This window comes from Dermochelys coriacea, chromosome 13 (assembly GCF_009764565.3).
Source record: "Dermochelys coriacea isolate rDerCor1 chromosome 13, rDerCor1.pri.v4, whole genome shotgun sequence".
Lineage (NCBI taxonomy): Eukaryota > Metazoa > Chordata > Testudines > Dermochelyidae > Dermochelys > Dermochelys coriacea.
The window spans coordinates 12,392,395-12,417,135 of record NC_050080.1 but is presented as its reverse complement, the minus strand read 5'-3'; the positions used below and the strand labels follow the sequence as shown (position 1 = coordinate 12,417,135).

The following is a 24,741-nucleotide window of genomic DNA, read 5'->3' as shown; positions in this document are numbered from 1 at the left end:
ACTTTGACAAAAGCCAAATGGTACTTTATGGCTTGAGATTTATTATTTAAAGCTAGAACTGAGTCATGCAGTTTCTCCTGAGCCTAAGATCAATTCATGTAATGATTTAGGGTCAAAATCTGCCTCCATTACTCATATCAGATAGGACTTATTTACATGACTAATCCCCCATTGAATGAGTGCCACATAGCATCAGTAAGGGTTTCAAACTCAGGCTCATGTTAAGCTTGATATTTGTCCCATGGAAATCAATGGCCAAAAAATTCTCATTGACTTAAATAGGTAAATTATTGGGTTTTCTGAAGGATCTCTTGCCCTTTACTCACATGGCAATTCCTTAAGCCATAGAAGGAATAATTTAAGCCTTTAATTATTGGAATTGACCACTGTGGAGTTAGGTATAAACGTGTAGTGCTACTATTCAGGGTGACCATTGGGGGGCATATAGTGAGGAGATAAGGGTCTGTGTAAACAGGAGATAACCCTGACCGTGATGTCCCGGGTCTCTAATCTCTACAACCACTCCTGAAGTGGAATACCAGACATCACGGGACAATGATCTGACTTTGGTATAGTGAGGCATATCCCGACACTTAGATCACTTCTGACATTCGGCATTGATTTGCTATTTAGCTATGATCAGAGAGCTTTCTCTCTCTTTCTTTTTTCGGTCTCTTTTTTCCAGTGTCCCTAATTTTAGAGCTACCTCCACACAAGAAAACAGAACGATCACATTGCAGTCAAAGTAAGCTTGACATGCATCTCAGCTGCTTTGACTGGGGGTGGAGGTAGGATCTGTCAGTTGCTTGTCATCCACGGACTACAAATACAGTATGCTCTTGGCTTTCCACGCACAAATCCTGACACCAATCCTCGTGAGTTATGTTTTGTTCTGAAAGGAACTCAGAGGTAGTTCTGATGCCATCTTGAGTCACTTTGGCTGAATAGATATTACAATTGCACGTGCAAATTGATGTCTCTGGTTCCATTCACCCCTGAGTTAAGCAACTTGAAATAGTAATTATTACATACATCTAGGTCTTTTCAGACATGGAGTTAAAAGGACACATTCAACACTGTGACTCCATTGATTTGCAGAGAGTACCTATCAATATTTTTACTCATTTGTTAAATTTTTCATGCTCTACTGAAGTGGTTTTGATTTAGTTTACTACTTAGTTATAGAGGTAAATTAACTCTGGGGTCATAATATTTTCACTGGTTAGTCCTACCTTGCCTTGAAAAACAAGGTGCAGATGGATCACTGTCTGACTGAACAGGAAATGCAGCAGTGACATTAAAAAGTGGTCGAGAAATCCCACTGGCTCAATGCTTCAACGGGGCCCTTCATGCCACTCTGGCAGCACAAAGGCTGGTGGATTTGTCATAGGGGAATGACACCATCTCCTTTCACAGCACTTGGTGGAGAGGGTGTGTTGGAGACATGGCCAAGAGAAGCAGAATGCCACTGCTGGAATGGCCCCTGAGGGGGCTCTAGGCAACCCAAATGTAAGAGCACTCCTGATGTTGTATCATACATTGGGGCTGGGTGCAGAATACAGGGGAAGGAAACCCATTTATCTCCTTCTCCACTTTCTCCCTCAGCTTCTTTGGAGCTCAGGCAGAATGGACAATTGGGCCCCATATTTGTAAATAGACATGATCCCCTTTCCAGGATTCAAACCAGCTACTTTAGCTCACCTGGTGTGTTGATTTGTAGGGATTTGCATGAACTTTGGTTTTGGTTTCTGGTCTTTGAGCTCCAGAGCTGAGCAGGTATGTCAACCCATAGCGTAGCTATCAAAGGCTACTATGCGGTAGATGGGTCAATACCTTCCTGACACGTAGAGTGATCAGCTTACACTCTGCAGCAGGGAATCCATTTACCTTCAATTTGTCTCTGTGACTACAAATAAAATCATTCAGCCCTTTTAAAAACCCAACTGCAGCATTAATTATTTTGTCATATTTATACAATGTGCCCATCACTGGCTTTCTTGTCACATAAACAATCTAAACATTGACAAAAACACTGACAATAATTATCTAAACTAGCATAATGTTGAAAGAGAGAGAAACCAGAATAATCCCTCTGGGAAAGACCTGCATGAAGACACAGGCCTAGGAAGTATCTGGGAAGTCAACATAGCGTGGAACCGTTGAGCTGAAAGGAAAGAAAATTCCAGAGTTCCTCATTCTCCTCTAACGATTCCTTACTTCTGGAGCCCAGCTTATAATACCCTGTCCATACTACAATGTTTAGAACAGTTTGTAACCAGTTCCTGGCATGGTAGTGTCCAAGCGCCACTGAGTAATATGGGCAGTATTGGCAACCCCAAGCATTCAAATATTATGAATCAAACCCCAAAATCTTGAGAGCAGTTTAAAAAAATCATAAGATTTTAAAAATCTGCACATTTTGGGGTTCTTTTTATTTGACTTTTTGGTTTCTGAGCCTGAAGATCGTGCTTTGTTCACATTTTCAGCCTTTTTTTCCTTTTAAAAACAAGAAGAAAGGTTCTGAGTTGTAGGAGCTGGGGCTTTAAGAAAGTCAGTGAACATTTTTCAGAGTAGCAGCTGTGTTAGTCAGTATTCACAAAAAGAAAAGGAGTACTTGTGGCAACTTAGAAACTAACAAATTTAGTTGAGCATAAACTTTCATGAGCTACAGCTCACTTCATCGGATGCATGCAGTGGAAAATACAGTGGGGAGATGATTTATATACACAGAGAACATGAAACAATGGGTGTTATCATACACACTGTAAGGAGAGTGATCACTTAAGATGAGCTATTACCATCGGGGGGGGGGGGGGGAGGAAGAAAACCTTATGTGGTGATAATCAAGGTGGGCCATTTCCAGCAGTTGATAAGAATGTCAGAGGAACAGTGGGAGGTGGAGGGGGAAATAACATGGGGAAATAGTTTTACTTTGTGTAATGACCCATCCACTCCCAGTCTCTATTCAAGCCTAAGTTAATTGTATCCAGTTTGCAAATTAATTCCAATTCAGCAGTCTCTCGTTGGAGTCTGTTTTTGAAGTTTTTTTGTTGAAGATGGCCACTCTTAGTTCTGTAATAGAGTGACCAGAGAGACTGAAGTGTTCTCCGACTGGTTTTTGAATGTTATAATTCTTGATGTCTGATTTCTGTCCATTTATTCTTTTACGTAGAGACTGTCCAGTTTGACCAATGTACATGCAGAGGGGCATTGCTGGCACATGATGGCATACATCACAATGGTAGATGCGCAGGTGAACGAACCTCTGATAGTGTGGCTGATGTGATTAGGCACTATGGTGTCCCCTGATTAGATATGTGGACAGAGTTAGCAACGGGCTTTGTTGCAAGGATAGGTTCCTGGGTTGGTGGTTCTGTTGTGTGGTGTGCGGTTGCTGGTGAGTTTGCTTCAGGTTGGGGGGCTGTCTGTAAGCAAGGACTGGCCTGTCTCCCAAGATCTGTGAGAGTGATGAGTCGTCCTTCAGGATAGGTTGTAGATCCTTGATGATGCGTTGGAGAGGTTTTAGTTGCAAGACTTATGACTACTTAATGAGAGCTGGAAACACTGAACTCTGTTAGTAACAGACACCTGTTAACTTTTGGTAACCAGGCTTAGCTCAGCTGTTCTTGTGGTAAACACAGGACCCCCTAAATGTGTCTGGATAGCTGGTTTGAACAGGCCTCCCCTTTCCCAGCTCTGAGGTAGGATATCCCAGTATCCACTGTCCCAAGTACAATTGTCTACTAGGATGGAGTAGTCTCTGTGGAGTGGCTCAGCTTTGGCTCCACAACCTTGATTCCCACTTCGGGCTGGGTCCCAGAAGAGGTTCAGAATCTTAAACTGACAAGAACACTATGCTTTGCATTCTTCCTTCTCACCCCTGCACCTCACCCATTAGCTCATCTCCTTCTCCAAAGAGGCAGAATTTGAAAGCTCTCTCCACCAAATTGAGTCATAGCTCATGCTGGGCTATCACCTCCAGATAGCAGCTTGCCTTGGAGCCTACCAGCAGAATGATGGTGCAAATTAGTTGTAAGTGACTGAGTTTTATAGCAGCTGCATTTGAAATTTGTCACTTGCCACAGCACAAGATTTCCAGGTCCTGGGTGGATTCAAGGTTTACAATGGTGCTAGGGCTCTGAAAGTTCACAGGGAGCATAAAATTGATTCACTTCCTGGTACTTTTTTTTCTCTTGCAGAAGAACTCCCTAAAGAAAAATATAGGGATCCTGTTTGCTTTTCAGCATTTTGAGTAGGCAGAGAACAGTGTGTCCTGTTCCATTTATTGTCTGTAAATCACAGAAAATATCTTCCTTCTCCATGGCAAAAATAATTAGAATTAGCAAGTTTCTTTACCTCTTCCTGCTCACATTTGTGAATTTCTGCAAGGGCCTCATAAGCAAGATCTTCGCTTTCCCCACATATCTATTATATGTCTTCATCTCCTTCACCCCTCTCAGTATCTGCAGTTTCTTCTACATTCATGTAGTTGTTGTTCCCAATGATTACATCTTGCAGCTTTTCACAAAGGATGGAAATGTCATTTGACTGATCCATGCTGTTATCATCACAGGATGTCCATTTGCTTTGCGCCGAAATCAAGTTGGAATCTAGTGGAATTATTAAGCAAGAGGAGAAGTGAGAGAGCATTTAAGTGACTGGAGCAGAGCAGAGCTGTGCGCCAGCTGCCCTGCATGCTATAAATGCAACTGAATTGTGCAATCCTTATGTTAAAATTAATACATAGTGGTTACTGACACTGGTAGCTACCATTTGCTTCTATCTCTGTATATTTCATTTACAATTTAAAGAACACGCATGATAAACGATTAAGATACAAAAATAAGAAATACTGATGTGAAAAAAGAAAAGTGGTGAATAAGGTGTAACAATGCTCTTTGCTACCTGTGACATGTCCCCTCCAGGGAGCCAGCAAGGGGGTGGGAGTGGCTGTGATTTCCACCATGCAGTGCATAGTGGCCTTAGCGGACTGAAGAATTCAACCCAAGGGTTGATTTTATTTATTACAGTACTTCCCCCATCATGCTAAACTGTAATTATTTTGCAAGCACCTTGATTCCTCTTTTGCTGCATGCTGTACTTTTTCACATCAGGTTTCAGAGTAGCAGCCGTGTTAGTCTGTATTCGCAAAAAGAAAAGGAGTACTTGTGGCACCTTAGAGACTAATTTATTAGAGCATAAGCTTTCGTGAGCTACAGCTCACTTCATCGGATGCATTTGGTGGAAAAAACAGAGGAGAGATTTATATATACACACACACACACAGAGAACATGAAACAATGGGTTTATCATACACACTGTAAGGAGAGTGATCATTTAAGATAAGCCATCACCAGCAGCAGTGGGGGAAAGGAGGAAAACCTTTCATGGTGACAAGCAAGGTAGGCTAGTTCCAGCAGTTAACAAGAATATCAGAGGAACAGTGGGGGGTGGGGTGGGAGGGAGAAATACCATGGGGAAATAGTTTTACTTTGTGTAATGACTCATCCATTCCCAGTCTCTATTCAAGCCTAAGTTAATTGTATCCAGTTTGCAAATTAATTCCAATTCAGCAGTCTCTCGTTGGAGTCTGTTTTTGAAGCTTTTTTGTTGAAGTATAGCCACTCTCAGGTCTGTGATCGAGTGACCAGAGAGATTGAAGTGTTCTCCAACTGGTTTTTGAATGTTATAATTCTTGACGTCTGATTTGTTTCCATTCATTCTTTTACGTAGAGACTGTCCAGTTTGGCCAATGTACATGGCAGAGGGGCATTGCTGGCACATGATGGCATATATCACATTGGTAGATGCGCAGGTGAACGAGCCTCTGATAGTGTGGCTGATGTGATTAGGCCCTATGATGGTGTCCCCTGAATAGATATGTGGACAGAGTTGGCAACGGGCTTTGTTGCCACATATCTATTCAGGGGACACCATCATAGGGCCTAATCACATCAGCCACACTATCAGAGGCTCGTTCACCTGCGCATCTACCAATGTGATATATGCCATCATGTGCCAGCAATGCCCCTCTGCCATGTACATTGGCCAAACTGGACAGTCTCTACGTAAAAGAATGAATGGAAACAAATCAGACGTCAAGAATTATAACATTCAAAAACCAGTTGGAGAACACTTCAATCTCTCTGGTCACTTGATCACAGACCTAAGAGTGGCTATACTTCAACAAAAAAGCTTCAAAAACAGACTCCAACGAGAGACTGCTGAATTGGAATTAATTTGCAAACTGGATACAATTAACTTAGGCTTGAATAGAGACTGGGAATGGATGAGTCATTACACAAAGTAAAACTATTTCCCCATGGTATTTCTCCCTCCCACCCCACCCCCCACTGTTCCTCTGATATTCTTGTTAACTGCTGGAACTAGCCTACCTTGCTTGTCACCATGAAAGGTTTTCCTCCTTTCCCCCACTGCTGCTGGTGATGGCTTATCTTAAATGATCACTCTCCTTACAGTGTGTATGATAAACCCATTGTTTCATGTTCTCTGTGTGTGTTTATATATAAATCTCTCCTCTGTTTTTTCCACCAAATGCATCCGATGAAGTGAGCTGTAGCTCACGAAAGCTTATGCTCTAATAAATTAGTCTCTAAGTTGCCACAAGTACTCCTTTTCTTTTTGCGAATACAGACTAACACGGCTGCTACTCTGAAACCTGATGTGAAAAAGTACAGCATGCAGCAAAAGAGGAATCAAGGTGCTTGCAAAATAATTACAGTTTAGCATGATGGGGGAAGTACTGTAATAAATAAAATCAACCCTTGGGTTGAATTCTTCAGTCCGCTAAGGCCACTATGCACTGCATGGTGGAAATCACAGCCACTCCCACCCCCTTGCTGGCTCCCTGGAGGGGACATGTCACAGGTAGCAAAGAGCATTGTTACACCTTATTCACCACTGGTGTAAGATCAGGAAAGTATTTCTCTAGAGCAAGCCCTAGGTAAAGAGGGTATGGGCAGAATTTCTGTGAAGGGTGAATTGTTGCATAGAAAAGCCCCTAGGGAAAGGAATCCTCATGGTCGTCTTTGCAAGCTGTTTACTGCAACTGAAGGGTGTGAAAGTGATTTAATCAAGAAAGTTTCAGTTCCTAACAGCCAGAAATTTTCTGTTGTGAATAAAGCCACTGACTTTCCTGTTGAAAAATCCAGTGTGGGTAGCTTTGAGAAGGTCTCAGATGAAGTGAAAGCTGTTAAGAAAGTTAAACAGTCCTATAACCAAGTGGCTGTGTTTGGCCAGCTTGTTGGGTAGACAAGGTTGTTGAGAAAGGAATGTCTTCATGCTCGTTCTGTAAGTGAACAGTATGTGACCCAGGTCAAGATGGGGACTCTTAACCAAGAGAGCCCTAATTGCAGCCCTCCAGACTGCAGCGCTGGGAGAAGACCTGATTCCAGTTTGACCCCCAGGGGTTTTGGGGTGGCAAAAGGGCACAGGCCGCATAAACCTTCCCACATTGCGGCTATCGACCACCCCCGACCTTAGGGAGGGCGTGAAACTGGAAGGGCCTGGTGTAACTCCCACCAAGGAATGGGAGAGATGCTGGGGCATCCATGGGAATGCTGGTGGCTTTGAACTTCCCCAGGTCACCGGCTAAAGTGACCCCACTCAGTTTGGTCTTGAAGGAGGGAGAGATGTGATGAAGCGGGACTGTTCTTAATGTTTCCTCTGAATATTGTGGGGGTATTTCAAAGTGATGTAAATTAGGGCTCCTCGTATGCAAAGTACCAATCTACCCCAGCATTAGGAAGGATGCGAGGATCTGTCCCAAAGGGAGGGGGGAAGGACCCATTGATAGTGATGCTTCTAGAATCTGATCCAAAGCCCATTGAAGCCAATGGAAAGATTCCCATTGACCTAAAGAGGCTTTGGATCAGGCCCTTAGTGCAGAATGTTCAGAACTGGCCACCTGCCCAAATTTGGCAAGTATGACCAAGATGTCAGTAATTTTCAAATGTCTGGCACACACCATGGAACCAGCTCATACACAGTGGACACAGTTTACATGCAAGAGAAGCCTACAAGCATCAACACGGCATTTGCCATCTTGACCTGAAACATCGTCTTCCTCATTTGTCTTCTCATCTGCGAGGCAGGCAAAACCACACTGCTCATGAACACTCATTTGGTTGTTGTTTCCAATCATGACGTTCTCTATCTGAGACTTGTTGATGCTGACTGTTTGAAATGGAGCTTTCCTTTCCCCGGGGCAGGAGGTGTTAATTTTCAGTGACGGTCCAGGGCTGGCAGAAAGAATGTCACCAAATGGATCTAGAGATAAAAAATTTGTCATAAAAAGGAGAGCATAAGAAATCAGAAAGACGGAATCAGTGAATGTCAAAAAGGTGACGTACTCATTTCCCAGGGCTCGGGTGGGACTAAGATTTGCATTATAGTAGCAGAAATCTCAGCATTTCAGCATATTAGTTTGTTGCACAGAAATGAATGCATACAGATAGGAGGGTACCTAGTATAATTCTGAAAAGTTCTAGGCACTTGTGCAGCATGTTCCATGAAGGAGCTCAAAGCAACGTACAAAATATTGGCATCTTCATTTTACAGATGACGTTAAGCAGTTTGCCATAGGCCACTTTGCGAGTCAGTGGCATAGTCAAGAATACCCAGCTTTCCTGACTCACAGTCCCCCACTCTAACCACTTGGGAATACTTTCCCTTTATCTAGTTGCCTCGTCCTACATCCCTTGGAAGTCGGTGGGAATCAGAGGCAGATGACAGGTACAGAGTCAATAATTAGGATCCATTTTCTGGGCTGCACTCTGTCGTGAAGTTGGTCCTGCCTAGCTGGGATGCAGGCTTTATGGGAGGGTGTCCTACCATAAATAGTGGAGCCAAATGGAAGGCTTGCAGGGTTAAGGAGGTTTTTGTTATAGGAGTGGGTCACAAATACGCGCTAGTAGGATGTCAGAGGAAAGTTTTCCTACCCCAGTTGTGAAAGGGGACAGATATACATGAACATGGCTGGAGCGCAATAACCACTGCTACTCACACATCACAGACTCTGAGCATTAAGCCCAATTTCTAGGGTCATAAAGGTTTGTTTCAGCACTGACATACTTTGTAATGATTCACAAGTCAGCGCTCATGCAGATAGGGCTGTGCTTGAGGGAGTTCTCGTGTAACCAGTGCCCTGCAGAGCGCTGGAGTATCTTCAACACAAGCCAACACACTGTACCTACTCTTTTCTGGAGTGCCATATTGGTCCAGATGCTCCTCTCGACTGTCGGTGAAGTTCTTCATAATGATATTCATTTGATTATCATTACCAATGACAGTATTCTTGAGTGTGGACTCAGTGACATCAATTTCCTGACCACCCTGGGTGGTTGTTTTAGCTTCTACTTTACAGTGCAACATATCAGCATTCTCTGATGCAGCCCTAAGACTTGGAACAGTTGGTCTAGAATCTAAAGTATAAGTGTAAAGGGAAGGAATAATAACTATATTAATAAAATAATAAATAATAATAGTGAAATTTTGTATGGGATAGTGCCAAAATGAATCATTTTGGCAATCTCATTTTGATAAGGTCTATATTAGGTGTATATTGCAATAGTAATTTTAATATATTATATTTATATATTATATATTTAATACATTTATGCTATAGTTTCAGTTATTGACATGAAAACGATTTGGTGTTTCCTAACAGAAATTTTTCAGAATTTCCATTCTGCAGTAACTTAACTTTTAATTCCGTCTGGCACAAAAGCAAATTTCAAAATGTTGGCATATCCCGCAGGACAGAAAATCCATTTTCCAACCAGATATAGTAAAATATGAATTTTTTATGTTATTAATTATGATGGCTGTTGTTCATGTCTGTTTTCAGATAGGATAACCAGTATAGCACCCATAAACCTGTGCAGAAAGATTATTACCATCTTTTTTATCCACTAGATTCAGTGAGTTGTAGTTTCCAATTTGAGTAGCTCTGGAATCAGCTATAGAGATGGTGTTTTGCACTCCTCCCTGATATATAATGTTTGTTGGATTATGCTGAATAATAACTGGCGCTGCTTCCTTATTTGCTCCAGCATTTGTTGCTTTGTAACCTGGAAAAGAACAAAACACACATTAGTCTCCAGTACAAAAGACAAACAATTTTCCTGGGAGAAAAGCAATTCTTGTCCTGTGACAAAACTGATCCCCTCTCTAGGCTTCAAAGCCCAAGCTACAAAGTCTGCACAGCTATTGTTAGCCTTGTAATGCAAGTCTCACGAGCCTGAGTCTGTAAATCCGGGCTCTGAGATGCTCCACGGTGGGCTGCTGGTTCACTGGGTAGAAGCACTCTAGCAGAATCTAGGACCCGGGTCCTGTGTGCTTGCTGACCCAAGACAGACTAATTTGTGTGTGGACTGAAGTGGGGCTTGGGCTCAAACCTGAATCAGAGCCCAGACTTAGTGTGCAGTGTAGACACATCTAAAGGAGCCTGTTATGTTGCTAATTCTGTGTATTTAGAGGGAGTAAGGGCTGTTTAGGTATCCTGATTTCATAGTGACTCTGACTGGTAGCAGATCTCTCTGTTGTCTCGTTATCTCAGAATGGAGGGTCGTGGGCAGGAAGACGTTGGGAGAAGCTACAGAAGTAAGGGAGCCTGATGTTACACATAACTTCTGTCTCTGTGTGTCTAATGGTGCCAATGGCGAGGGTTGATCTCAATCAGCCAGCAGTACCCAAAAACGATGTACAATGAACAACGGCAAAGTGTATATATCCCAGGGCAGGATTTGATCTTTAGAAAAGAATGATAGAAATGGGACTGATCAAGCCAAGGCCATAGAAGTAGTGAGATGAAATGATTTTAGTAAGAGATCAATAGACAACATCTCTTTTTTTCCTAATATATGTCAGCATAGGCATAACAATAACTTGTGACTACACAGTGCTAATCATTTCAGGAACTCAGAGCCCTTTACAAGGTGGACAAGTGCTCTCCACATTTTACGAATGGGGAAATGGGAGCACAAGAGAGTTAAATGAACCCCCATCGCCCTAGGAGGGCACACAGTGAGTTGGGCATTGTCTGGCTGACTCAAGACCCAAGTCTCCCAGCCCCATGCTCTGAGCCGTTTACCAGAACTTCTGATTAAAGATCAATCAAACTGTGAGTATTGGTGCTGATAGGCACATCGAAGTAAAGCCCATGTTCTCAAAGCCAAAGAGACGTGGCCCGGGGAAGGACCATTTAGTCGTCTAGCTGAAAGTGTTTACAGCCATAAAGAAAACAAAGCTGCTTTTTGTAACACTACTCAGAATGCGGTGTTCTGAAAAGTGCATCTCAGTACAATACCTGTGCCCTGTCCGTAAACCGACCAAAGCTTCGTGTCTTCCTCCTGGCTGAGGACATGTTTTTTCTGCAGCGCGTATAAATCCGCATTGACTTCCTTTTGTGTCTTCTTTCCCATATGTTTGGCAATGGCTAACGCACGGCAAGATCCATTTTCTAACAGAAACTGGTAAATCTTTTCCTCTGGGAAACAAAGGGTGGGCTTATTGATTCACTGCCAGAAATGGAGGATAACGCAGCTAATTTTTTATCCTGCTTCCTGGGACCACTGGGCTGATAATTTGTGGCCCCAAGGCCACACAGGGTCTACCAAATTCCCCTTTGAATCTTACCAAGTTATCAGCTCACATGACTTCACTGGGATTGCCGGTAATGAGCTCTGTGCTATCCAGCTCAGGCCCACCGTTACACCGGCTGCAAAGGGAATGGGGAGTAGGTGGAGCCATAGTTCTACCAACTACCAGAGCTGGTGGTCTGCATGGAATAGATAGAGCAGTATCCTGTGCCACTTAAAGGGGTGTAGCAGTTCATGTGCTCCCCTGTGGGAACTAAGGTGCCTGGGGTGGGGATCTACCTCCCTGAGACAGAGGGTTTCTGGAGGTGCACCTGGGATGAGGCGGCTGTATCATGGCCTGCGGGCTACTAGCACAAGGTATTCCTAGCAGGAATATGATTTATGACTCCTAGAACCATGCTAGACTTCTACACATACAATAGTGCAATGCTAGCATTAATAGCATTCTATTGTGGCTGCCAAAAATCGTTAAATGTAGATTTCTAAAGTTAGTCTATTCAGTCTTAGGCATGTGGCAAATATCTTACGATTTTCTGACAGTCTGCGATCATCTTTCACAGGAGTCACAGAGTTCACAGGCTGGTGCAATGGGACTAGGGCAGTGTCATCTACAACAAAGAACATTGTTAGGCACTGTAATTTGGGGGGCGGGGGATTTGTTAAAAGTTCTGCTATTTAGCTAGGAAGAGAGACTGATTCCCCATTTTCCTTTCTTGTCCCCATCCCGTAAAGCAGGATCCCCATACCCTCGGTTCTGATCTTCACCCACCTCCAGAAAACGTGGGACTTTAGAAGAGCTAGGATATTGGCAGATGGTTGGTTTGCTGCATGGCTTGAGTTGATCAGGGAGGGGGAAGGGCACTTCTCTGCCTTTATGTGGAGTTTGTCCTCTCTCTAGTTATCTTAAAACTATCCCAGCCAAAGATCCCTGGCTAATAAAGGGCCCCATGGTCCCCATGAAGGGGAAAGGACACTGGATCGAAGCCCACAGGGGGTTCATGCAGAGCTTTTCATTGTGAGGTTCAGGGAGTGATTGACCCTTCTGTGGAAGAAGTTGGGGATCCCATGAGATCCACAGGATCATTCTTTCTGCAGAAGCTGTACTTACAGGGCTTATGCCTTCCAGATGCCTCCTGGAGGGATGAAGGTCTCCAGTGCAAAGGGTATGGCAGTGCCAGATTCCCCTGCCTGGGAACCTGGTTCCTCATCACAGCTCTATGAAGCTGGAGCATGGAGAGGCTTTTACAGGATGGGTGGAGTATTCTATAGAGGATTAACTACCCCCTTCCCTGGGTGCAGACCTCCCGTGTCTGAGTGAAGAGAGGACCCTGACATTCAAAAGAATGGCCCTACTGGGTCAGACCAAAGGTCCATCTAGCCCAGTATCCTGTCTTCTGACAGTGGCCAGTCCTGGTGCCCCAGAGGGAATGAACAGAACAGGTAATCACCAAGTGATTCATCCCCTGTCACTCATTCCCAGCTTCTGGCAAAAGATATTTCCAAGATATTTCTGAAGAGCCAACCCTTGTCTGCTTCTGGAATGCACCAAGATTGCAGGTATTACAAAAGAAATGTTCTAGGGCAGGGTACCCTCAGAGAACACTACATGGGGTTAATCTACCACCCTGGACAAGGTTCAATGCAAAAAATGCCTAGGAATGAATGCACCTTCTGTTTTAGTCAAGTTTCAGTTCTGTACAAAAGAGAGAAAAAAAAAACAGAGTCAATTGACTTGCAACTCACTGTACTAAATAAAAATGGACTCAAAGTAATTGGGGTCAAAGGCTTGAGAGTCTCTGATGCAGTTAGGCTGCAATGTAGTTACAGACTTGAGAACAAACTCTGTTCCCAAATGCCTTCCGCATTGGAGGTTGCAGACATAGTTTTAAAAGGGTTTTCAAAACATTTACCGCTTTTCAACTCGGCGGTTTTCTGATGACATTCCACCTCTGTGTCATCTGCACGGACAACCCATTTGTTACCGTCACACTGCTTCTCAACCTTTCCCTCCTTCTGCAGCTTGTACAGCACTTTGTTGGCTTCCTGTTTTTTAAGTGAACATGCGCAGGCAATCTCAGAGGCTGTCTTTGGAGTGGCAGCTGTCCTTAAGTAGTCCCAGATGAGTTGCTTCACTTGTGAAGCTAAATGTAAACAATAAAAGCCATCTACAGACAATACTAAGCAATTCAGACAATACCCCCCCCCTTTTTTTTTTTGGCAACCAGACTTGACTCACTTGCCTCAGATCTTCAGTCTGAATTTTTTGTTTGTAACTGTGGATATAATATTCATGCAATAATGATCACAGAAGCCAAATGGGGAACTGTGACCAGACACAAGCAGTGGAGGCATGGAATTAATTGAAATTACAGGCTGGCGTGGCTTTGCACTGCAGTTGTCCGTCATATAAATAGGTGCAGTTACATATTTAGGCTTTAATGAATACGTATTTACTTACCCAAAATGACATCCTCAGAGCGGTCTCTGTCATTGGCTTAAGGACTTATTTTAAAAAGTGATACCCACATTATTTTCCCATACTGGACTGATTTGTCCTCTTTAGATGCCAATTCACAAGCCTAGCACCACTGATTATGTCTGGGAGGGATGTGAGGGTCTAGCTTCTGGAGACCACAAATTGACAATTTAAAAGAGATGCCATTTGGAAAAATGCTGCCATATCCAGGGATGAAGTCAGAGGCACTGGTCCTACATCCATCTAAGCATTAGCTTCCCCTCCTCACAAACACAAAAAGAGCCTCCTGTCTCTGAGGCATAACTAAAATTCCCAGTAGCTGCCCCTTCCTTCAGGTCATGTGGTTTCATAAGTGGCAAGTTAGTACCCCATCTCTAAAGAGGCAAGATACCTCTCTGCATCTCAGGGTATTCTTGTAAGAGTCAGCAGTCCCTTCTATGACTGCTTCATGCAGAGTAAGAACTGCAGAGATGTTAGGTTGCATGGGCTAAATTAGCCTGTGAGCTAGAGAAACAGAAATTACCCTCTTGTATTCATCACCACTGTGTCTTGTCCTTTCCCTGCCACGAGGGATGCTACACATTCTGTGCTGCCAGCACTCAGACAAAAAGCAGTCAGCAGGGTGGTGCAAGGTCTCCTGCTTGCTAAGAGACTGATCTTGCACCACTGAAGTCAGGGGGTTTTGTCACTGCTTTCAATGGCCTTTGGATCAGGGACTCTCATGGGTGCAGTGTGAGGTCCAATATAAGGATCTCAATCCCAAGGATCCTGGTTGTGTCCAAATGCTGCATGTTTTACTCATGGCCTTCTATCTCCATAGAAGAGATTCTGTGTCATGAGAGATTTTTTATTTCTTTTCATGAAGACCAGGAAAAAAGGGGAGTAGAGCGGAGAGGAGCACTGAAACTGACAAAGAGCAGAAAAAGCATCTCTGACTGGAAATACATTGGCACATCTAACCAAAAACCACTTTTATTTCCCCCAAAATGCTACAGATTTTTACAAAATGCAAAATGTGAAACATGGTTTGCCCTTGCATACAAACTAATTTAATCAGGAAATAGGAAATCCAAGGCAAGAGGGCTTAACTGTCATTTTACAAAAATAATCAAATGCATGAAATGTATCCTAATGATATTATTAAAGAGAAACTCCAATAATCCATTAGCAGCGGCATTAATTATTGCAAGCACATTACAATCAATATTAAAACGAGGAAATCATTTGCTATGCAGACTTTAAAAAAATAAAATAAACACAGATTATTTGCTCCTCCAGAGAAACTCCAAGAAGCTACTTTTGAATGCAACTTTGATTACATTTGTTTATTGAAGCTGATAGTAAGAGAGACTGCAGACACTTCGCAAAAGTGACAGCATCATTGTAAAAAATTCAAAGGCTGAGTGAAGCAGTCCTGTGCCATTGCTATATATTCATGAATGTGTTTAGGAAGCTGCAAATAGTCAGCTCTGACTAATACTTTAACACTAAACTGACAATGGGCTGTTGACATGCATATATGACAGCAAAGTTCCAGAACTGAAATTAAATAGTCATGAATGAAAAAACCTGAGCTGGGTATACCAGACAGTGCATGCCTGGTATTTTTGTAAATACACTATATAGTATCGATGGGCTAGCAAATGAGTAAAGCTTTTCTGACTCCTGCTCTTTGAGGGTCTGATCCAACTCCCATCAAAGTCTATGGAAATACGTGTATTGACTTCAGTAGAAGATGATTCAAGACCTGAAGTTATGGCCTGGAAAGGACCTCATCTCCCATTGATTTCAGCACCACTTAAGATTGGACCCTAGAGAATGGGCTTTCAACCACAGAGAAACTATCCCAAACAAGTTGTCCCAAACTGTCTTCCTAATGCAGGCCAAATCCTATGTTCTGATATTCACACATGAAACTCACATGGATACCTGAAGGCAAAATTTGACCCTCAAGTGAAAGATGTGACATAGCAAATTGTCTAGACCGAGGAATGATACCCTTTCCACTGGATTTCACATCTCCAGCTGCTTTTATTTTCTGAATTTTCAGTGCCATTCACAGCACATTTTGTGAATATTCCCAGCCATATTGTAAAGTTTTCACTGTATGTAAAGTTAAATTCAGCTAACGTTGGTGAGAATTGCCTCCTTAGATATGAGAAGCACTGCTTCCTAAGTTGCATTGCCAAGTGCCATTTGGTTTGGACTTCTCCCAAACCTTTTGACGAGCCAGACCTTTCAGGAAAGACGTTCTTTACCTGGGCCTGATCTGAAGCCCATTGAAATCAATAAATGTCAGCCCTGTATGAGCCAATGCTGTATGCATGTTTAGGCACATTTATGCATTTATTGTATAATGCAAAATTTGTACCAATAAAGATGAAGAATAGATACCAGTGACTACAGCCAGGAGATATGGCCCACACAGTCCTGCCCAGGCATGTTGAGTGCGAGTTTCAGCAGCACTGGTGTTCCAGTCCTGGCTTCTGTTACCCAAGGTGGACCAGTTGTAGCTTTTTTGGGGGTCAATAAACTACAGTTAGGTATGTTGAACTCCTGGGCTTTTGCACACCTCAACAACTAAGGTAATTTACCTTCAGACATCTGAAAAATATACCGGTGGCCCAAGACTACTTTGTACTTGTAATAAATAATCCACATAAATGTGCTTAAAAATGATAAAAGATGATTAGGAAAGTTTACAATGGGTGTGGAAATCTGAATAATCGAGACCTAAGGTACTTACAGGGCTTTTTTTCACACTATCAAGGCAATTGAGATCAGCTGAACATCCTGAGATCTGCTCTGAATCAGAGCAAGGACTCATTTATAGAGCACCCTTCACGAGTGGGTAACCAGTTTATATTTTTCAAATTCTGACTCTTGTTTTTATGTGCTGCCACCTCTCAGATTGCTTTGCAGTGATGGTGCTTTATGAATTAAATATAAAAAAACAGTTCAGAAAGAAAGAGAAAGAACTTTGTTGGAGTTTCTTTTTCAAGTTGTGTTTCGTTGAGCTTTCGCAGAGGGAAGAACCATCAATGAGCTGTTAAAAGGGTCCTTGGATGTTGCTCAAACATCTTTACAAATTGGGATTGGCACTGGAATTACTGACTGATCTCAAGGATCTGAGGACATCATAAATACCTACTCTGTGAGAAAGTCATCAATAAAGATCTCAGTAAGGGGACATCTATTTCGAGCCCTGAGCAAACTGTTATGCAGCATAGGCTGCTTGTAGTGGTGTTTTAAATCAAAATTCAGCTCCGCAGCACATTTAAAAATCCATCCCAGCTAAAATTCAGCTCCTGCAAATGCCCATGCAGCTACTCAATGACAACTGTGTGAGAACAAGCAAATGCATCGGTTGAGTGATTGTGTGGATACCTGCTGAAAGAAAGGGATTTGCAATTATCCCTGGGTGATTTTCTACATGTACATGTCCCTTTATATCATAAAATCAATTAGAGACAGTCATTTGTTTCTGAACACATTGGTTGGCGAGAACTATTAGTTCAGAGACATTAATTTCTGGACAAATGTTTACAATTAAAATGTAATTTTGATTCCACTCAATTCCTGTATCACCACATTGTATCTCAGCCAATTCTGGAGAATAAATGAAGATGTTATAAATGAAATGTTAGAAGATACAGTTCAGGCCGAAGCATGATGGGAAATGACTCATAGATGGTTTGCTTTTATGAGGTTTCGCCATGACCAATAGGGACGACTGGAGGACATGGATGAGATTAGTCCTGCCAACCCGAACCTTTGTCCCTCTTGAGAGCCAAGCTCAAACAGAAATGTTTGGATTTGGGAAAAAGACCAGGGAAAACATCACAGGGAAGCTACTTCTGAGGTCATTCCCAACTCTGCAAGCAATAAAAGTTTAGATAACTCAAATAAACCTTTCAGAAGGATGTGAACTACTGGGAGCTTATACAGATGGCAGGCAAATGCTAACCCTTCTCCACTCTAAGGTTTTAGAGAAAAAATGAAAATGAAAGCATGTACATTTTCTCTTTTATCTCCCCTCCCCGCCACCTTCTCCAAAAAGCTATACAAAGGCAAAGAAGTTTCTCAGTTTACCCTGTAACCAAGATCAGAATATGATGCAGTCACTGGCTTGATTGATAAGCATTACCATGGGAAATTCTAGTCTAATGGACAATCCAAAGAGGGGTGAGGAAAGCCACAAAAAGGTCTTGCAACCAACAGGAGGCTGTAATAGAGGGGCCAATCCTGCAAAGGCTCATGTGGTGTGCAGTCCTTGGGAAGTCAATGGGGATTCCCACACAAGCAAAGGGTTTACAGGATTCAGCCTGAATCTAGAGAAGAGAAGAGAAGAGAAGAGAAGGGTAAACACACATTCTGTGATTGGAAAGATGGTCAACCTTTCCAGCTAAGATGGAAAGAAAGGGGAAAAAGAGAACTGAATTTTCCTTACCTCGCTGCAAAGAAGACCCCATCTACATCAGTCTTATAACCATGTAATGTGGTTCAAGTCCAGTTTGGAAGTGGACAAAGCTGGCGTCTGATCCTGAAAGGTGCTGAGCCCTAGAGAGCTCCTTTACTCCCATTCTACTAAGTGGGAGCTCAGTGTACCCAGGATTGGGCCCCAGAGTAGAACCGTGCCGCACGTTTAGAAGGTTCGCTATTGTTATGTTGACAGCGCATTAATAATTAGAAGCAAGTTCCCTCTCTCACCTCTTATCTGGTCAGGGCAAGTCCAGCCTGGCAAAACAAGTTGATCTAGTCCAAGTATGAATGTGAAATGCAGAGCAGTAAAAGAGCCTGGTAAAGCTGGTGCTCTCACTGTTGCCAGCTGTGGGGGCTCTCATCAAACCAATCATTTTTTGTGGCCATTTACTTGTTTTCTTTAATTATTATTTTGTCCATAAAGATTTAGTAGCTCAGCCACCAAAGCTAGCTCGCTGAACAAGTTTACACCTAATTAAAACCTAACAGCACAGCCACCCAAAGCCTCAGGCAGTGCATAGCTGGTGGCTCTTGGACCGGGAGACCCTCTGGCTAAGGCCACGCTGCAGTACCATGGGCCACAGGTGTGGATTACACACAACTAACCAAGTGGGTGTGTTCTCATGGGCACACCATCTTCCATCTTGAGAACAGCTAATGGACCCAGATGATGAAATTGTCAAATCTGACTCCCATTTTTAACCCTTCAGTCCCTTCCTGTCAGATGTCTTCATGAGAACTCAGGGGTAGGCAAACTTTTTGGCCCAAGGGCCACATCTGGGTAGGGAAATTACATGCAGGGCCATGAATGTAGGTTTGGGGCAGGGGATTGAGGTGCGGGATGGAGTGCACTGTGCAGGAAGGGGCTCAGGGCAAGGGGTTGGGGCGCAGGAGGGGTACAGGGTATACGAGGGGGTTCAGGGCAGGGGGTTGAGGTGCAGGAGAGGTGCATCAGGGGGCTCATGGCAGGGGCCTGGGGTGTGGAATGCAGGAGGGGTTTGGGGTGCAGGCTCCAGTCTGGTGTCACTTACCTCGAGCGGCTCTGGGGTGGCGGCAGTGCGCAGCGGGGCTAAGGCCGGCTCTGCCTGCCCTGGCCCTGCGCTGCTCCCAGAAGCAGCCGGCACCACGTCCCCTGCGCCTCCTGTGGGAGGGAGGGCAGAGGACTCCGCTCGCTGCCCTCGTCAGTGGGTACCTCCCCTGAAGCTCCCATTGGTCATGGTTCCCCATTCCCAGCCAATGGGAGCTGCGGGGAGCGGTGCCTGCAGGCGAGAGCAGTGCGTGGAGCCTTCTGCCCGCCTCTTCCCCCAGGAGCCGCAGGGACATAGTGCTGGCCTCTTCTGGGAGCAGCTCGGGGCCAGGGAGCCTGCCTTAGCCCTTCTGCGCCACGGGGCTGGCAATCCCCTGGACTGGATACAAAGCCCTGACACGCCGGATCCGGCCCGTAGGCTGTAATTTGCCCACCCCTGTGATAACTGCTTGATAGCTTGCTCTTCCCACCTGCCAGCTTTAGGGTGGGTGGGGGGGTCAATAGGAAAACCCATTCCCCCCCATTCTTATGGCTAGGGCTAGTCAATAATATCCCATCAAAGCTTGTTTTCCTATGGAAAATGGGGTGGGGGTTGGCTGAAAGTCTCTGCTATCATTGGTAATATTAATTTTTACAAAAACTTTTGCCTGTAAAACAGGACATTTTCTGCTTTCTTTTTTTGGGGGGGAGGTGGGTGGGTGCAGGGTGGGATTGGACAGTTTTGGGCTGAAAATATACAGTTTTCAGTTGCTGAAAACCAAAAAGGTTTTGACTTTCAAAATTTTCTGTTGAAAATAATCTTGTTTTTGTTAAAAATTTTCCACAGAAAGACATTCCATTTTCTGGCCAGCTCTATTCATGGCATTCACAAGTAAACAGGGATGTTTCCAATCACTCTTCCAAGGCAGACGAATGATGACAAAGAGACAACCCATAATTTAGACTTTGAAGCCCCCTTTCCCTACCTTCCCATTGCTGGAACACCTAATACCACTCGTATCACACCGGTTACACCTGTGTGCTAAACATCAGCAGTAATAGAAAGAGCAAGGCATATAAATGAGCAGCTAGAAAAGTCAGGCAATTGTTCACTAAAAACTCAGAATGTCTTTAAAAGCAAATCTTACCTGCACTAGATGGTGCGTTTGCCATTTATCCGAGAGTCAATTACAGATTGAGAGTCAATTACAGAACTTTCCGGAAAACGACTGACTCCAATGTATGAGCATGTATCAGCAAGCACCAAATATCCAGTCAGAACTAAAAGAAAAGCGTAACTTGGGGCTGGGTTTCTGACAAAGGACTAATAAGTATGTGGTGAAGCTGGAAGTGGAAAGTGAAACTTACATATCTCAAACTGAAACCAAGGAGGCTGACACGACAAAGTCCATTGTACAAATGTTTGTCTGGGGAATAAAGTATTACACATGACTCAGACAGTTCTTGGCCATTTTAATTTGCAGCAGATATAATATACATCATAAAGCAAGAGTAGGGAACTTCCTGATAGAAGCAGTGAGGATATTAATAGAAAATCGGGAGGGATGAATAGGTATTCCACTCCCCACAGCTTACCTTTATGTGTTCCCTTCTCTTACATAAGTGTCCTTCGCTTAGTGTCATCCATTTAGGCACATCTCAGACTTGATGATCTGGAAGATCCTTCTTTGAAATCTCTCTGAGCTTCAGGGAGCAGAGTCACATGGATCTACATCCTCATACTTCCATGGAGGACAACATGCTGTGTACTCTGCTGCATTAGGATCCATTGTGTATGAGCCGTTCTTTGCGTTTCTTTTAGCAGAGATCATTATTCTTTTTTAAATAAAAGAATCTCTTCCACCTGAAAGCTCTTGGTCATGTCAAAATTCTGAACAACAAGGCCCCGCTATTTATACACTGTATGCATGCCACTGTGTGCATTCAAGAACAGCAACTGTGTGCACAGTTTCACTAGTCATTTTTGCAAATAGTTGATACGGGGCTTTCACATGCACAGTTCCTGCAGCTGTGGTAACTACAGTTGCAAATAATGCAAGCAAAACTCTGGGCCTGGGAGAGTTACGAATAAGGAATAAGCTCTGCTGAACTCAATGTTGCCAGCTCTCAATTTGCAATGGGAAATCTTGCAATATTTCATGGTTTTTTCTTAAAGCACCAGATTCCAAAGTCAAGCGATTACAGGAAAATCTCAGCTTTCATTACAACAACAACGAAAAAAAAGATGCAAGTTTCTAACTCTCATGGTTACAGAAGAAAAACTTGAAAAGGTTCCAAGACAGGAAGGCAAATAAAAATAACTCCAAATTGATTATTTTTAAAAAGAGTCCTGATATTTTTTAAACTGGTCTCATGATTTTGCGGGGCCTGACTCCTGATTTTTGAACATTTGGGTTGGTTATGCTGTGAATCCTAGAGCTAAGTCATCCTGTCACACACTGCGAGATGATCAGTTGTGGGTGGAGCAAAGAGTAAGTAACATGGTTCAAACGATGCTGCAAACCTGTAAATGGAAAATGAAACTTACATTTTTCTCTGAAAACAAAACCAATGAAAAACACTGGCTGTCATGGAGATGGCAGGTCTTAACTACGAAAAATCAGACAAGGGAAACAAGGAGCTGCATGTCCTTATTTTTGAATATTTTTGTATATTTAAACATTTTTAATTCAATTCATTTTCTTTGCTCCATGTTTATCATGGCTTTATGTTAACATGTAATCTTTGGGTGGGCTAGGGCTTACTTCATTGCCTTTCTCCCGTGCCTTAAAAAACCCAACACCCACAGAAAAGCACCTGGAGACCCAGAGTTATGGCACTGAGGATTTTCAGCAAGAATTACACAGAGTCAACCTGCCCATAATCAAGTCCAAAAGAATAAAAGGAATTAACTTAATTCTTAAATGCCAACTTTATAAAATCTTATGATAAAGAAAATTAAATAATAAATAATAATAATAATTATAATAACATAACATGACTATTGTGTAAGCCACATAAATGATCTTTACAGTTACACATGAACATAAAGAAAACAAATTGAATCTAAACAGGTCAGCAGTCCCCACAAAGACACAGTGAGAAGAAACTCCCAAAAGGTTAGGCTGAGTTCACCTGAGTCTCAGAGTCTTAGGTCACTCATGGAGTCTGAGTCCAGCAACAGGGAACCTACTGAGCATACCCAAAACTACCACACCCAATTCCAGAAACTTCTGTGTGCGGAGAGGTAATCGTGCATCTTCCTAGCAACAATGACCCAGACATAATTCATTCCTACCAGGGCCAGCTCTAGGTTTTTTGCTGCCCCAAGTGGAATGACACCGAAGCAAAAAACAAAAAAAACAAAACAAAAACGGCCAGAGTGCCGCTCCTTGAAAAGTGCCGCCCCAAGCGTGTGCTTGGTTTGCTGGTGCCTAGAGCTGGCCCTGATTCCCCTACCCATCCACCATTTCTTAAAGAGATATCTCCCTATGAGGCACATGGGTTACAAATGCACACAGTGAAAATCTGTCTAAGGTGACTGGTTTCAGAGTAGCAGCTGTGTTAGTCTGTATTCACAAAAAGAAAAAGAGTATGTGTGGCACCTTAGAGACTAACAAATTTATTTGAGCATAAGCTTTCGTGAGCTACAGCTCAGTTCATCGGATGCATTCAGTGAATTCATCCGATGAAGTGAGCTGTAGCTCACGAAAGCTTATGCTCAAATAAATTTGTTAGTCTCTAAGGTGCCACAAGTACTCCTTTTCTTTCTAAGGTGACTGTAAGTCACGAGGACTAATGGTGATTCACTGTTGCATCGCTCCAGTGTTACGCTGGCAGAACACCTTTGATTTCAGTGGCAGACTAGAACTCTACATCCATTGATTAAATGCCATCACTTTGGAATATTACAATGGGTTTCCCAATGAAACACAATGTCTCTGGGTTGCCTCCTGCAGAGTGTAATGCACAAATGGATACAATTAAGGACACATTGGCATTGTTTTCAGTTGTCCCTCCTTAAAGGGTGGGTTTAGCCCAATTTACCTTTCCCCTTCTCCCCATGCAGCTTTGAAGTTGTAGCTTTTATCATTGTAGACCATCTGCCGAGGAGATGTTGGATCGTGAAGCAGACTCTAGCTATTGGATGAGATTTTCCAAGCTGCCAAAGAGACTTTGATGCCTAATTCCTATTTGTTTTAATGGGAAACAAGCATCAAAACCCCTTAGGTAGCTTTGAAAAATCCCACTTGCTGCTCTTGATGTTAAAATAATTAGCACCATGTTCTATAAAGGCAGTGACCAGAGATGGAGGGAGAGAGATGGGAACTCTTCTGAGCCACACTTTGGTACCTCAGTTTCCGAGTAAACTACTGAGAGGTGTTTTAGCTGATCAGTGGTGTCAGCTCTCACGCTTTGCTTGCAATTCTCATGATATTTGGTGTTTTTCTTAAAGCCTCAGCTGCTGTCAAGAGAATCTCAGCTTTCATTTAAAAAAGACAGGACATCTCCAGCCCTCATGGTTGCAGAGAAAAGCTGGGGAACATGAAGCAGGTGCACTGTAAAGGTTCAGAAACCAAAAAGCAAATAAAAAGCAGCCCCAAATGATTTATATAAAAAAATCATTATTTTTCTGTCAATTTCATGATTTTTGTGGGGCTTAACTCAAGATGTTTGACCTCTTGGGACTGGCAATACTGGTCAGCTGAAGCGTTTCTTTACTCTGGGCACCATGTAAAGCAGGAAGGGACTCCTCAGTCAGTCTTTCCTGCCGAACTCCCGGCTGACCTCGCTTTTCCTTCCTCAGAGAGGTCTGATACTCTTGGTTCCACAGACCCCAAAACAGCACCAGGCCTGGAGCTCTGGGCCATATCACACCCTCCACCAAGAGGACAAGACACGTGGAATGGGAAACTATGTCAGGATTCCCCACGGAGACTCATTTTGTCACGTCCCTCACATTAAGTGGCAGGGCTCACTCTCAGACATTACTAATACCATCATGGAGGGGACAGCACAAGTCCAGGTAGGAGGGAATTAAGGGAGAGCAGTGCAAAAGGTGATTTACATGTGCCATCTATACTGTAACCCCAGTACACTGGTAAAAAGGAAGAGGGATAAGAGGGGTGCAAAGCCAGTTCTACCCACACATTTGA

General features: G+C 43.2%; 1 protein-coding gene across 1 annotated transcript; it reads right to left on the bottom strand.

The window, feature by feature from the left end:
• Positions 1-3,411: 3,411 nt before the first annotated feature.
• Positions 3,412-20,908, bottom strand: ZBP1 (Z-DNA binding protein 1). Its single transcript, XM_038370502.2, has 8 exons — positions 20,734-20,908; positions 13,532-13,762; positions 12,149-12,229; positions 11,330-11,509; positions 9,918-10,091; positions 9,216-9,443; positions 8,071-8,289; positions 3,412-4,610 (listed from the first exon to the last, which is right to left on the bottom strand). The coding sequence occupies exons 1-8, from the start codon at positions 20,756-20,758 to the stop codon at positions 4,429-4,431; spliced, it is 1,320 nt and encodes a 439-aa protein (XP_038226430.1). The 5' UTR covers positions 20,759-20,908; the 3' UTR covers positions 3,412-4,428.
• Positions 20,909-24,741: the final 3,833 nt, after the last annotated feature.